At 48.0% G+C, this 13351-nt stretch overlaps 1 protein-coding gene across 1 annotated transcript; it reads right to left on the bottom strand.

The window, feature by feature from the left end:
• Positions 1 to 3139: 3139 nt before the first annotated feature.
• Positions 3140 to 11107, bottom strand: LOC144718907 (uncharacterized). Its single transcript, XM_078594501.1, has 3 exons — positions 9839 to 11107; positions 5515 to 5668; positions 3140 to 4975 (listed from the first exon to the last, which is right to left on the bottom strand). Exons 1-3 carry the CDS (start codon positions 10480 to 10482, stop codon positions 4883 to 4885), a joined length of 891 nt encoding a protein of 296 aa, XP_078450627.1. The 5' UTR covers positions 10483 to 11107; the 3' UTR covers positions 3140 to 4882.
• Between the last annotated feature and the right edge of the window lie 2244 nt (positions 11108 to 13351).

Consider the following 13351-nt stretch of genomic DNA (forward strand, 5'->3'; position numbering starts at 1 on the left):
CAGCAAAAATACATTTAAACTTGTAACGCGCGCAGGACCCGTTCAGTCTTGAATATAGGGAACGACTCAAGAGGTGCGAGGAACCAAAGAAAATCGGGAAAGCAGCCCTCTGCGCTATAGAGCTCTGTTTTTCACAAGCAACCTGGCCACAAATAATACATCAACAAAGTGGCTTATCACGTGGAAATGTACAACAGCCAAATACTCAACGCACGGTGCTGAGTTAATGTTTCGATAGACTGGGGGAAAGAGTCGTTCGCAGCGATTACGGCTCACGGAGCGCGCACGTAGTGGTGCCAGAGACACGCTCGCCAGGCCGACTGTCTCCTCGAGAATGTGTCGGCCTGGGGGGAGATTTAGGTTAGAAATAATATTTGTAGCAATTTTCTGACCACGCTGGTCATCGAGGGTTGGTGAAGGGGTTCGGGGTGGAGGGGGGAAGGCAGGAGCGGTTCGCATATCACTCGCCATTGATGTTAGCCGTGGCTGGCAATCGAACTGAGGATTACGGGTTCTTGGCGCAGTGAGCTAACTACTGCTCCACCGCCCCTGCATCCACGAATCGTAAGTTGACGCGCAGTTTCGCATGGGACCCGCGCGTGGCTGCACGGGAGCACATTGCTTAGACCAGCAGTAGACACGTAACAATGGCCGAGTCATCGACTCAATATATGATTCGGCTAACCATACGTTCTTAAAATCGACCGTGTATCAACGATTTACGATGTGTGCCAATTGTGTGCAAGTGACGTGGATATCTTCTTCTTGGTTCTTTCGGTAAAGTCACGTAGAAGGGAAATAATAAAATAATAAAAATCAAACAATAAAATATAATTCTCACGACGTTTCGGCCACAACGCAAGCAGCCGTCCTCAAGTGAAAAACAGGTCTGTCGGAAAGACTTTACCGAAAGAACCAAGAAGATGAATCCCTGCAGTCACGAAAGCTTTAAATCGAAATTTGACGTGGATATGTTCCATGTAGGGTCGAGGAGCGCAATCCAAACGGGACGCGAGATTGCGGCACGCCACCGGGACGTGCAGAGCAAACGAGACGGACATTACTAAAAACCCACTCACTATATATACACGGGACAGGTGTAGCCTACATTATGGACAGTAAAGCATGCATTTATCTAAACGGAAAAAAATCGTGCATACGCATGGATCTGGTAACGCTTCCCAAAGCGCGTTTGTCCTGGGAAGTGTTTAATCAGCGACCACGGTCGCGCTCGTGGCAGGGGCGCAGGGAGTGCCATGAATAAGGGTCATTGCTCGAAACGTCGCCGACTATATCAATACTTTTTTCGTTTAATGCCACGGTGTTGTTGACGAGTGTGTTAGCCCCTGGGCTGTCGCGCTGACCGGGAAGGGGGCACCTCGACCGGAAAAGCCGAGGCGGTGTCCTTCTACCTCTGGATTTGTTTCAAAGTTTTGGGTAGAGGCCGACCGAAACAGAATTTCTGGTTTCGGCCGAAAACGAAACCAGACCGAAAGTTAAAATGTGACTTTCTGCCGAAACCGAAATTATGCCGAAAGAGTCCATTTGCCAACTTTCGGCGCCGAAACCGAATGTCGGTCGCCCTCTAGTTTTGGGTACCCTCTTTGATCAACGTGGCCGGTTTTCTACAGCGTGGGTGAGAGTCTCTGAAAGCAACGCGACTCTGTTACCCTTTAGTTTCCTTCATATTGAATCGTCTTTGCGAGAGTTGTCGTCACTTCCCCGTTACAAAGCTAATGCGGACCCGTTTTCAACATTCATTGGAAAAATGTACAAAAAAATCGATTCGTGAATAGAACAGGAACACGAATCGTGACAATCGAAATTTCTGGGCTGTGAATCTTCCCATGGCTAACCTCTTATGCTAACGTTCTCCATAAGCGGTCTGATGACGACCGCTTATGTTGCGATCGAAACGTAGTTTTCTGTTATTTTCTTTGAACCTATCTACGTGACTTTACCGAAAGACCCAAAGAATATCAATTCCTGCGGTCACAAAAGCTTTAAGTCAAGATCTAAACATACAGTACCATATACACGCAGACACGTGCACCCGTTACAAATATCGGAGTAATCCGTGTCATTCAAAGCCAAGTTACTTTCAAGACAAATTCTACCTATACGGCCTGGTACCCGCCCCTCACCTCCTTACACTCACACACAGCGGCTTTTACAAAACGACAGCAGCGTGTGTGTGTGTGTGCGTGCGGCTCGAAGCGCGCCAGGGAATTTGTGTCGCGATTTCCTCTGCGTCGCGTCGCGCGCTATTGCAGGGAACACAGGCGTCGACTTTGTCGGTTTACCGCACCGGACAGCCCCCCCCACACACCCCCCCCAACCCCCCCCCCCCCCATTCGCACTTCAGTTAAGCACAACAACGGAATATGTCGCAGGTCGCTTTCGTCGCGCACGATTCCTCTAGAATGGCCGAGACGTGTTTCGTTTGCGAGTATTCGGCGTGAGTGGCGGGTTTGAAGGGGCGTGGTTAATGCTGGCTTCATACTCTTTGGGTTTTTTCGGTAAAGTCACGTAGGTAAAAAATAAAAATAATAAAATAACTAAATTAATGAAAATAACTGAAGTAAATCACGACGTTTCGGAGGCAACACAAGTCTCCGTCTTCAGGTGGGACCGTCACAGAGACGGAGACGTGTGTTGCCTCCGAAACGTCGTGATTTAATTTAGTTATTTAAATTTATTCTTTTCATTTATTATTATTTTTTTACCTACGTGACTTTACCGAAAAACCCTAAGAGTATGAATCCTTGCAGTCACGAAACCTTCAAATCTAGAATCAATGCTGGCTTGCTGTCAACCCGTGCCACACAGCGAACTATCGACAACGTTCTGCGTCTACAAACCCGCATGGGGCGCACACGCAGCAGGACGCCAGCTGCGTCATCACGATAACAACAATGCAGCAGCCTCGTGTCCCGTCAGTCTGATTCTCGCGCCACGCCTCGTCACGCCGACCACTCTTCTCCCCTCCGTTCAGGTTCAACACTTAAGTTGTGTTCTTGGTTCTTTCGGTAAAGTCACGTAGAAGGGAAATAATAAAATAATAAAAATAAAACACAATAAAATACAATTCTCACGACGTTTCGTCCACAACGCAAGCAGCCGTCCTCAGGTTACCGAAAGAACCAAGAAGATGAATCCCTGCAGTCACGAAAGCTTTAAATCGAAACTCAAGTTGTGATTTACACGCTGCCCGTGCCCGATGATGGGTACAAGGTAAACGGGTCCCACGTGCGACAGAAAATCAGCGGTCGTGGCTGGGCGCGGCCCTCGGACGGGAGCGTCAGAACCATAGCGAGCGGCGGAATAGTCGCTTAAACAAAGACAAAGATCCCCCGTATAGCCTTCACGGACTCTTGGGGCAAGTGTCGTTGGCGAGCTTCTATCGCTTAGGCTACATTACCACACGCATTTTGGACCCGCATTAAAGCCCGATTAATACAACTGATTTAAATAGGTGTCATTGCGCGTTTTATACACAATTTGAACAGTTTTCATTGTCCCTACGAGTTTATACTTTTGAATTAAAACGTCAAAGTATAATATATGCAATATCTGCAAATGTAAGAGAGAACATTTACGGCTGGAATAAATAAAAAGTTTTAATAAATTATACTTTGTTTAAAAAAAGAACGTTTCTGACTTAAATAAATAAATAATAATTATATTACACAAACGATCTGCAACGGCGCATTTAAACCTGGGGCTGCATGGAGGACAACCGATGAACATGTGCGATGATCCATCATTAACGTCGTCCCCGAGGACAACTTGAACGTTGTTCTCAAAGTCATTTTGAGCAACACAGGATCATGAAGTCGCCAGACAATCGTACGGGCCGGTTCGGGGAGTGAATTCTGATAAAGCGATTCACTTGGCGGGGTTTTTGTATCTCTCATTCTATTCTTCTTCATAGGTAATGGTGTTAGCTCGATGATAGCCCAACTGAAAATGTTCGGTCGAAATTAATGCTTATTTGTTAATGACTGCATGTCTCGGGAACGTCCGTGTACATGAAGAGTACAGTATTAGAGTGTCAGATGTATACTGTATGTGTCCTAAAAAACAGCTCTTTTCTAATGCACTGGAGGAATGAGAGCCTCCCCACTAACGACGTTGTGGGTCGTGGATGTTAGCTGACCATACTTCACCACGCTGTTAGTGCAGTTTGGTGAAGGCGGGGAGCATAGACTTGGAAACATAGTACAGTACAACAATATATTTTTTACCACACTGCCGTCTGCCGACAGCGTAGCCCGGCACATCAGCAGCCTACGGTACCTGTTGAACACCTGGTGGTCACCCATCCAAGCGCTTAGCGCCAGGATCAAAGCTGCTGAGCTCCTTGCTGAGATCTGGTTGATTTTGTCATAGGACAGATGTATATACATACAGCACAGATTATATTCTATAGATACTGCGGGGAGTGCAGTTGCACGTTTCTGCGAGATAAACGGAACACCAAACGTCTCAATATAATTCCAACACAAGATGAATAGCATACCAAATGAAACCATAAATAATAGGCTGACGTTTCAGACCATGTCCCTTCTTCAGAGCAGAAAGCTCGCAGGGCACCGCATTGTAAATAAAGTGCGATCTCATACTATAAGTCAGTCTCTCTGTTCTTAACAAGGGTTGTCGCCTGAAACGCCAGACTGATGTATATATATATAGAGGTGTTGATTAGGAACGTGATTATTTTTGTTGGATTGTGCTTGGGAAACACTGCCAACTCAGTCCCTTAATATGTTTCGTTTCATATAAGTTTCATATAAGTGCACGCTTTGCAATAAATTAATAGTAAATCGGAACACGCTTCCTGTAGTCGCGATAGCCTCTCCCAAGCGTGGCAGCAGAGGTGTCAGTTCTGCATCTCGAGCTCCCAGACTCTCTGCGGCCACCCCGTGCGACCACGGCTCCTGCGCTCTCCGCTCAGCTCCGCGTCGTCTCCGTCCTGCAGGGCCCACGACACCAACAGGTTGAGCCTTTCGACTGTTTACAAAGAGCCGTATCAATCCATGATGTGTCTTAGCCTGCCTCTATGAGCCTCCGCTATTTACAATTATGTATGTTAGAAATGTACTATAGGTGCCTTAGTCTGACTCTGTAAGCCTGAGACTCGTATAGTCTGCCTCTGTGAGCCGCGGATATTAACACGTAACCGTAAGAATGCTAAATGTGCCATGTGCTCCGTGACCTTCAAGCATGAAGATCGAATCATATGCAGTGTCGACGTGTCTTTGTCTCTGCGAGCCTCTAACATTGGCACTGAACCCTGTGGATCGTACAGGTGTGTGCGTGCGTGCGTGCGCGTGCGTGTGCAGGTGTGTGCAGATGTGTGCGTGCAGGTGTGCGCATGCAGGTGTGTGCGTGTGTGCGTGCAGGTGTGTGCGTGTAGGTGTGCGTGCGCGTGCGTGCGCGTGCGTGCGTGCGCGTGCGTGCGTGCAGGTGTGTGCGTGCGTGCGTGTGCGTGCGCGTGTGCGGGAACCTGACCACTGTGCACGCCCCCGCGGGGTGGCCGTGCTCGGGGTTCTCAGAGGGGTCCCGCGCCAGGACCCCCATGAGGTGCGAGATGTAGCGTGCGGCGAGACGCAGCGTCTTGATCTTGGAGAGTTTCGTGTCGGCGGGGACGCTGGGGATGCGCTCCCTGCGACACGCGCGGTGTATAAAAACAAACGCGCCCTGTGTCGCCTGTGGCAGACTGAAGGGGAAATATACGTATGCATTTTGAACTTCTTTCGCACAGTGCTGTTCGCAAGCACCAAGGAATCAAAGAATGTCGGTACGGCCCACGAGTGAGTGGTGTGACCAGAACCACCCCCGGCACCGTTGTTTCCCCAATGCTGATGTTTACACTCCGCACCAGTTACTAATTTAAGGCTGAGTCAACCTAGGGGAGGCCCAGGACCGGTTCAGATGTTCGTCACTTGATGTTGGCCGTGAGCTTGAATCGAACTCGGGACGGCGGGTTCGTAGCGACTACACTGTGCTAACCACTACACTACCGCTCCCCAAAGTATATACCGCACTATGCACACGTACGAAGTATACACACGTAAATATGCACAGTGTACATATGAACGTACGCACCTATATACATGCTGTCTGCGTTGAGTCAAGTCAAATAAAGACTGAAGTCTCAGTGTGTGTGTGTACACGTGTTCCACGTAACGCAGACAGCGTTAATCTCTTAGCCCGTCACGTGGGACGTGTTTCACAATCATCGGGCGCGAAAAGTGTGGTGGGTGCTGACCATGAGCGCGATGCGCTACGGATCCAGCAGTCTGAATTAATATATAAACACAATTAATCTATAAGCACAATAAATAAAAAATACAATTAATATATAAACACACTTCATATATAAGCAATTAATCTATAAATACAATTAAAAAAATATACAATTAATATATAAACACACTTCATGCATAAACATACTTCATAAATAAACACAATGCATATACAAAAACGCATAAACACAATTCATGTACAAACACAATTCATATATAAATGCACTTCATATATAAACACAATGCATATATAAAGACACATATAAACAGAATGTATATACATATACAATTCATATACAAACAATTCATACATAAACAATATATGAACAATTAATATATAAACAATGCATCTATAAACAATTCCTACATGAACACAATTCATATATAAACACAATTCATATGTAAACGCAATCGCTAATGTTATAACGAAAATTAGCGAAATTGTTCACCAAATATTTACAGAGAAATTAAACCCGGCAATCGTGGGATGATGCTTCAATCATCCCTATATTTAAAGAAAGCGATTACCCCCGACCTGAAGGATTACAGATACTTCTTCATTCTCTAATCACCCGTCATGCATTGTTCACGAAGCTTATTAGGAAGAGAATGACGAACAAATTAGAGGCGAGCCGACCACGAGAGTAAGCAGGGTTTAGTAAAAAAGGTTTCTCTACCATCAAAGATATAGATCCCCCGTATAGCCTAAACAGACTGTTGGGGCAAGTGCTGTTAGCGGGTATTTATGAAGGCCGGCACGGCACACGAGGGGGTGGGTGACCAACACCACTCCCGGACGCCTTCGTCTGCCCCGTGGCGTTGTTTACACACCGCCCCAGATACTCATTTGAGGCTGAGTCGACCTTGAGGATGCCCAGGACCGATTCAGATAATTGTCACTGGTGTTGGCCATGATCGGGAATCGACTCGAATAGCCGGGATCTTAGCGCAGCGCGCTAACCATTGCACAACAATCGACCACACACACACACATCCTGTTCATCAGATTCTGGGAAATACTTGAAATGGATTCCAATTGCAGTGCCACTGTGCCTGGCCTCTGTATACTATGAAAGGCATTCGACTCGCTAGAAAGTGATGCGGTCATCCAAGCTTTCGAAAAACATAGCGTAAATAAAAAAAGAAAATATTGGAATGTATAAAATAAAAGCCTTTTAATAAAAAATTGAACAGCAGCGAAGAGATTCTACGAAGAAAGTACAGTACCGAAAAAATGCATAAGTACTTAAGATATCGACAAAAACATACATGTTTAAAGTACATACGAAATACATACATACTCAAAGTCCCAACAAAATACATACTCGAATTATCAAAAGAACAAATAAGTATTGTACTCAACGTATCGACAAAATACATATATACTCAAAATACCGACAATATACATACTCAACTTATTGACAAAATACATATGTACTGAAAGTACAGACAATATATACATACATACTCAATGTATCGAAAAAATACACTCAAATGATCGATAAAATGTACGTATACTATACTCAACTATCGACAAAATACGTTTACAAAATTGACTAAATACATACACCGCACCTCCGATTAGCACGGCTGGCTACATACGGTGCGAAAGAAGTTCAACATACATACATACTCAATGTATCGACAACATACATATGTACTTAAAGTACAGACAATATACATAATCAATGTATCGACATACATACATACTTAAAGCTGACGCTCTTTCGCAACAGTTGTTCACACAGCGACGTTAGAAAGATGTACAGTATTTAGAAACTCAGTTTGGAGAAACGAATGTATGCATCATAATAATGGAGGCAATATTATTGATTGATAATGTTACTTTGCTGACGACACGGTCCATAGACGCTCCACTGGGAATTAACGGCAGGAAGTAAGTTTATAGAGAAGGCTGAAAGCTGGACTCGGTGCGTAGCGAGACACGTGAGTGTGTGTGTGTGTACACCTCGGATAACCACCGAGAACGGTCAGTGGTGTTGATACCTGTACCTGTCATTGACACGTGCTGCAGAAACTCCACGGATCTCCCTTGCTAAATGTTGTATGTACCAGGACGATTGGCTAAACGGGATTATTATCCGTCGAGCAAATCACAATAATAATACACTTAACTGAGCCACCGCCATTCACAAGAATGACAGAACGCGAACTGAGAGGTGGGCCGATAGAATCACGTCTCGCGTGGCTCATTTTGACGTGAATCCTCTGCAGCGCGTCCTACAGTCGCGTGTTTGTGGTCGCGTGTCAAGAGACGAGATGGAGCACGGATCCGTGCATGAAGGCATTCGTCTATAACGCTGCGTGTCAATAATAGTGTATAATAGGCGACATTTTGGGCAATGGCCCTTTAACATAGCGCAATAGATAGATTCGTTTCCCGACGCAAACGCCTTACCTGTGTGGACGTTGTACAAACAAATTTCCCTCACTTTTATGCGGTTTCCGTTTGTGCGGTTTCGCTTACATACGGCTAACCGATTTCAACGAAAAATGCGCTATATGCAGTTTGAATTCACTCATATGCGGCTATGCGGTCGGACGTAGGACAACATTGGGTGTACTGTTTGCGCTATTCGGCTGCATGCAGATGTCTCGTACGGTTTCGTTTTTGTGTATGCGCCCTTTTTTCTGGAACGCGTTCGCCACTATGAAGAAGGCCAATTGCCCAAAACGTCGCAAATGATGTTTTTCCACATACGGCCACAGTTATTGACTAATGTGTTGAGTTAGTTGTGCTTGTGCACCACTGCCAAGGTAGCATCACGAAAATAGATTGGGAAAAAGCAGATAATCTTGCACCTGGAAACCGGGTTCGTCTCAATGACCGGATTTCCCATGAACTGCTCATTTCGAATACGATCAATTTTATTCGAATTACAGATACCTGCAACATCCATCGGAGCCATACAGACGCGTGTACGTACTTCAATAAGTCGTAACCTACTCCTGAGAAGGATGAACATTATAAGCGCTTACATTCTGTCGAATGAATGCATTTTAGATGCGGTGAATTAGTTGTGATGAGAAATACTCTTCACCAACCCAATGACCAACAACGACTGTGTGGTGTGATTCTTGATTCTTGTACGTGTGGCAGATTCTACCCAAATTTATAATAAATAAAACTAAACACATTCGTAAAAAAAAAGAATATATTCTGGATGATATGTGTCATTACCCGAAACGTCGTTCATTACATTTTCTTTTAAGGTCACAGTGTTATTGACGAATGTGTTGACTGTTGTTGTCGTCTGTGCTTGTGCTCCACTGCCAACGCAACAGCATCACCGATTTCATCTCGATGTTTTACTTACAACGAGGATGCTTTTGTCAACCGATAGCGGCTGCTACATAGCACCAATCCCGTTACGGAAGACGCAGGGCAATGCCGACTCTGCTCAGCGTAATGATTTCTTCACGTTATTCAAAGAGAACCCTCGAGTTGAGAGTGCGAGACGTCGCCGGCATGAACGAGGTGGATGAGCAGCCCCAGTCTGACGTACCTCAGCTCCGAGAAGGCGAGGTTGATGCTCTGAGTCCGTCTCCTCTCTTTGCGGTTCCCGGGCGCGCGCCTCCGCGTCGGGCCCGGGGCTGCCGTGGACTCTCCGTGCGAGGGGCAATGGCTTTGCCCAAATGCAGGCCCTGCCCCCAAGCCGTGCCCGAGCCCAACGGGCCTCAGACCAGAGCCTGCTCCCATCCCTGGCGCCCCTAACCCCGACCCCATACTCATGCCGCCTGGTCCTAAACCTGTCCCAAGTGCCGGCCCCGTACCTAAGCATGGCCCCATGCCCTGCCCTGCCCCGAGGCATGCCCCTAACCCGAGATTGAGCCCCGCTCCCATCCCAGACTCAAAACCAGATTCCGCCCCGGGGTCAGAGACCAGCCCTGTCCCGTGGGTCGCCTCTGGCCCTGTCCCGAAAGCGGGCCCTGCCCCGTGCGTGAATCTGAGCGCAGGCCCCCCCTGGAACCCCAGCTGCCCGTGGGGCCCCGGCTGGTGCAGGCCTCCCAGACCGAGGGGGGCACCCAACGTGCCGTCCCCGTGCGGGAGCGACCCAGGGTAGTGAGCGGCGCCCGTGAGCCACGGGCACGGGGGTCGCTGCGTGGGGAATGGGCGGTGAGACAGGGGCTGGCCCTGCTGTAGGAACATGCCGGCGATAGTGGTGGTGATGATGGTGATGATAACGATGATGAAGGTTTTTGGTGGTGATAATTGTGGCGCTAATCCTGTGGTATATATCAGAATATTTCTTTATCCTGGAAAAGTGCCCTTATTGATGATGATTACGACCCTGCTGATACCGAGGCAGTTTCTAATCACGTAGTGGAAGTGATGATACAGATTCCGCAGAGACAGTTGTTGTTGATGATGTTTGTTTCTGGACTATTTTGGTGGCGATGATGACGATTCGCTTAGCGACCGATTAAGCTGCAGTAATCGCTCGAGCGGATCTTGTCGATGCGAACGCTGTCGATTGCATTCCTGTTGCTGCGACTGCTTATCGCTACATTGATACACAGTTTAAGATGACGATGATGGTGATGAGAATGCGCTTGGTCTTGATGTTGTCATTCTTGGAGGACCATCTGAAAGTAAAAAAAACACACAAGCGCTGCTGTTGGTGGACCTGCGGGAAGTGGGATTTGTTTAATTGCTGTTCCCCTTCATGACGGACCTCCTCTTTACTGATACAACTGTAGCTGCCGTCTTCAATTAAACCACCCTTGCAACTGTTGATTCTATTGTCGATGCTGTAGTCCTCAGCAACATCCATTTTTGCTGATGTGGCTATAGCTGTTCTGGCCGTACTCGTGGCTACCGCCCAAGCTTGTCATCTCTTGACTAACTTTGATGCCGGCAGTTTGGGCCAACTCCAATGTCAGCGCGCTCGCCGACTGCTGAGCCGGTCACTTTGTCAACTCGCCATTCCGACAGCTACTAACAGCCGACCGATGCTTTCTGCGACCTCGTTACCATGCAGATCAACATCGCCACAATGGCGCTGTCTGCATGCGTTCAACGAGACGAGAAGTGCCTCGTGACGTGGTCCGTGGTCTCGTTCGGTGCCGTCGTCTCAACACCTCCACGATTTGACACGCACCCCTCCTACCTAAGTATACGGAGCAAACCGTAAGCTCTTCGTTGACGAGACTGTGGACTAATCTCAATGGGCAATGCATTTAGAGAAGCTCCTATACGTGCTGGATGTTGTTGACGGTGACGTCGTTACGTATGTTGAACTTCTTTCGCACCGTACGTAGCCAACCGTGCTAATCGGAGGGGTGGGGGAAGGACAACAAACTATGCAAAAAAAAGCTGTTATTTCTGTTCTTGTTGCTGTGTATTTGATGAAGGTGATGTTGATGATATTGCTGTATCATTGATGTCGATGGAGTTGATGTTAGTGATGTCGTTGATGTTAAAGATGTTGCTGTATAGTTTATGCAATTGATATTTATGGTGTTGATGTAGTTGATGACGTTGTTGACGAAGCTCAAATTGTTGTGGTGGTGTCGGTGGTTGTGGTGTTGACTGTTGTGGTTACGTGCGTGGCAGTGGTTATAGTCGTCGTGATAGTTGCAATATTTCAGTGGCGACTGTTGCTCTGGTGGTATAGTATGGTTGTTCTAGTGGTAGTAATTGGGGGAGGGTTGAAGTGATAGTGCTTGTGGTGGTACACGGATTGTCTAAATAAAGATTCTGATTTGTTAATGACGTGTGGTGGCCGATGTGTCGATGGTTGATGGTCGTTGATGAAGTGGTTAATTAGCGAGGTTGGCTACGTACGTCGCGACAGAAGCTCAGCATACATCGTGGTTACCGTGTCTGTGGCTGACACCGCGTGCATTGTTGATCGTCGCGGTTGAAATGTGCGGTCGATGTGGTGGGGGTTTTTTTTGTGTCGCGTCGCTCGCTAGTTGTTGTTGACGTGACGGGTGGTAAGAGGTGGTCGATGCCGCGTAGCGACTCGCGTGATGGCGTGGTGGGTGGGTGGGTGACGGCGGTGCTTGACGCTAGCGTTCGGAGTGTGAGGTTGTTTGGGTGCCTTCATGACTCTGACCTCTCGCTGTCCTCGTCTCGCCCCGGGGCGGCGGCGGCGGCGGCAGCTCCTCCTCTGCTCGACCTCCGTCCGGCGCTCTGCGCAACGACGTCGCCGTCTCGCCGCTCCGACCCCTGCACCGCACGCGTGGTGCGCTCCGCGTCTCTGCCGCGCGCGTCTCGCCGCTGACGCCGCGCAGGAGTCGCGAGGCGGGGCCACGGGCCCATTGGCGACGATTCGGCGTGGAGAGGCGCGGCCCTCCTGCCCCGTGGTGTCGCACCTGCGGCGTCCGTCCGCGTGTCCGCGTGTCCAACACGCCTGCCTCTTTCGCTGTCCGTCTACCAGCCAGACCTATAATGTCTCTACGTCGGTCTGTGTCCGTCTGAATGTTTACCCGTCTGTCTGATTGCTGCTTCACGTCTGTATGTTAGCCTGACTGTCAGCCTGCGTGTCTGCTTGCCTGTCTGTCTGTTTTCCTTCTCTTTCTGCCTATCCAGCTGCCTATTTGTCTGATAATTATCTGCCTGCCTGTTACAATCTAGTCCGACGTGTCTGTGTATAAATCTGCGTATATATCGATCTGTGTGTCCGCCTGTCTGGTCTGTTTACCAGTCTGTCTCCCTGTCTGTCTACGGGCACTTTCGCGGGCCTGTCGATTTGTCTGGGTGTATATTTCTGTCTGCGCGTCGTTCAGTTCGACTGTCGAGTTTGTCCAGGGAACAGGGCTCGGCAAATACAATAACGAGCCATTTTTTTCGTCGAATTCGCTAATATTTAAAGTGCCGCAATGCACGTGAATACGAGACGGTCCTTAATCAAGAACTGTCACGAAGCAGGACTCAAAGAGCCGCACGTTGGCGAGCCCTGGTCCAGGGTGTATAGTTCTGCGCTAGGCTGTGTGGAGTCCCTGTGTCAACACCTCGACACGTCTGTAGTTGAGTGTCTGTGTGTATAGCTCTGGCCGGCCTGCAATGTGTA

The sequence above is a fragment of the Lampetra planeri genome, chromosome 5, assembly GCF_965212315.1.
Source record: "Lampetra planeri chromosome 5, kcLamPlan1.2.h2, whole genome shotgun sequence".
Taxonomy (NCBI): Eukaryota; Metazoa; Chordata; class Hyperoartia; order Petromyzontiformes; family Petromyzontidae; genus Lampetra; species Lampetra planeri.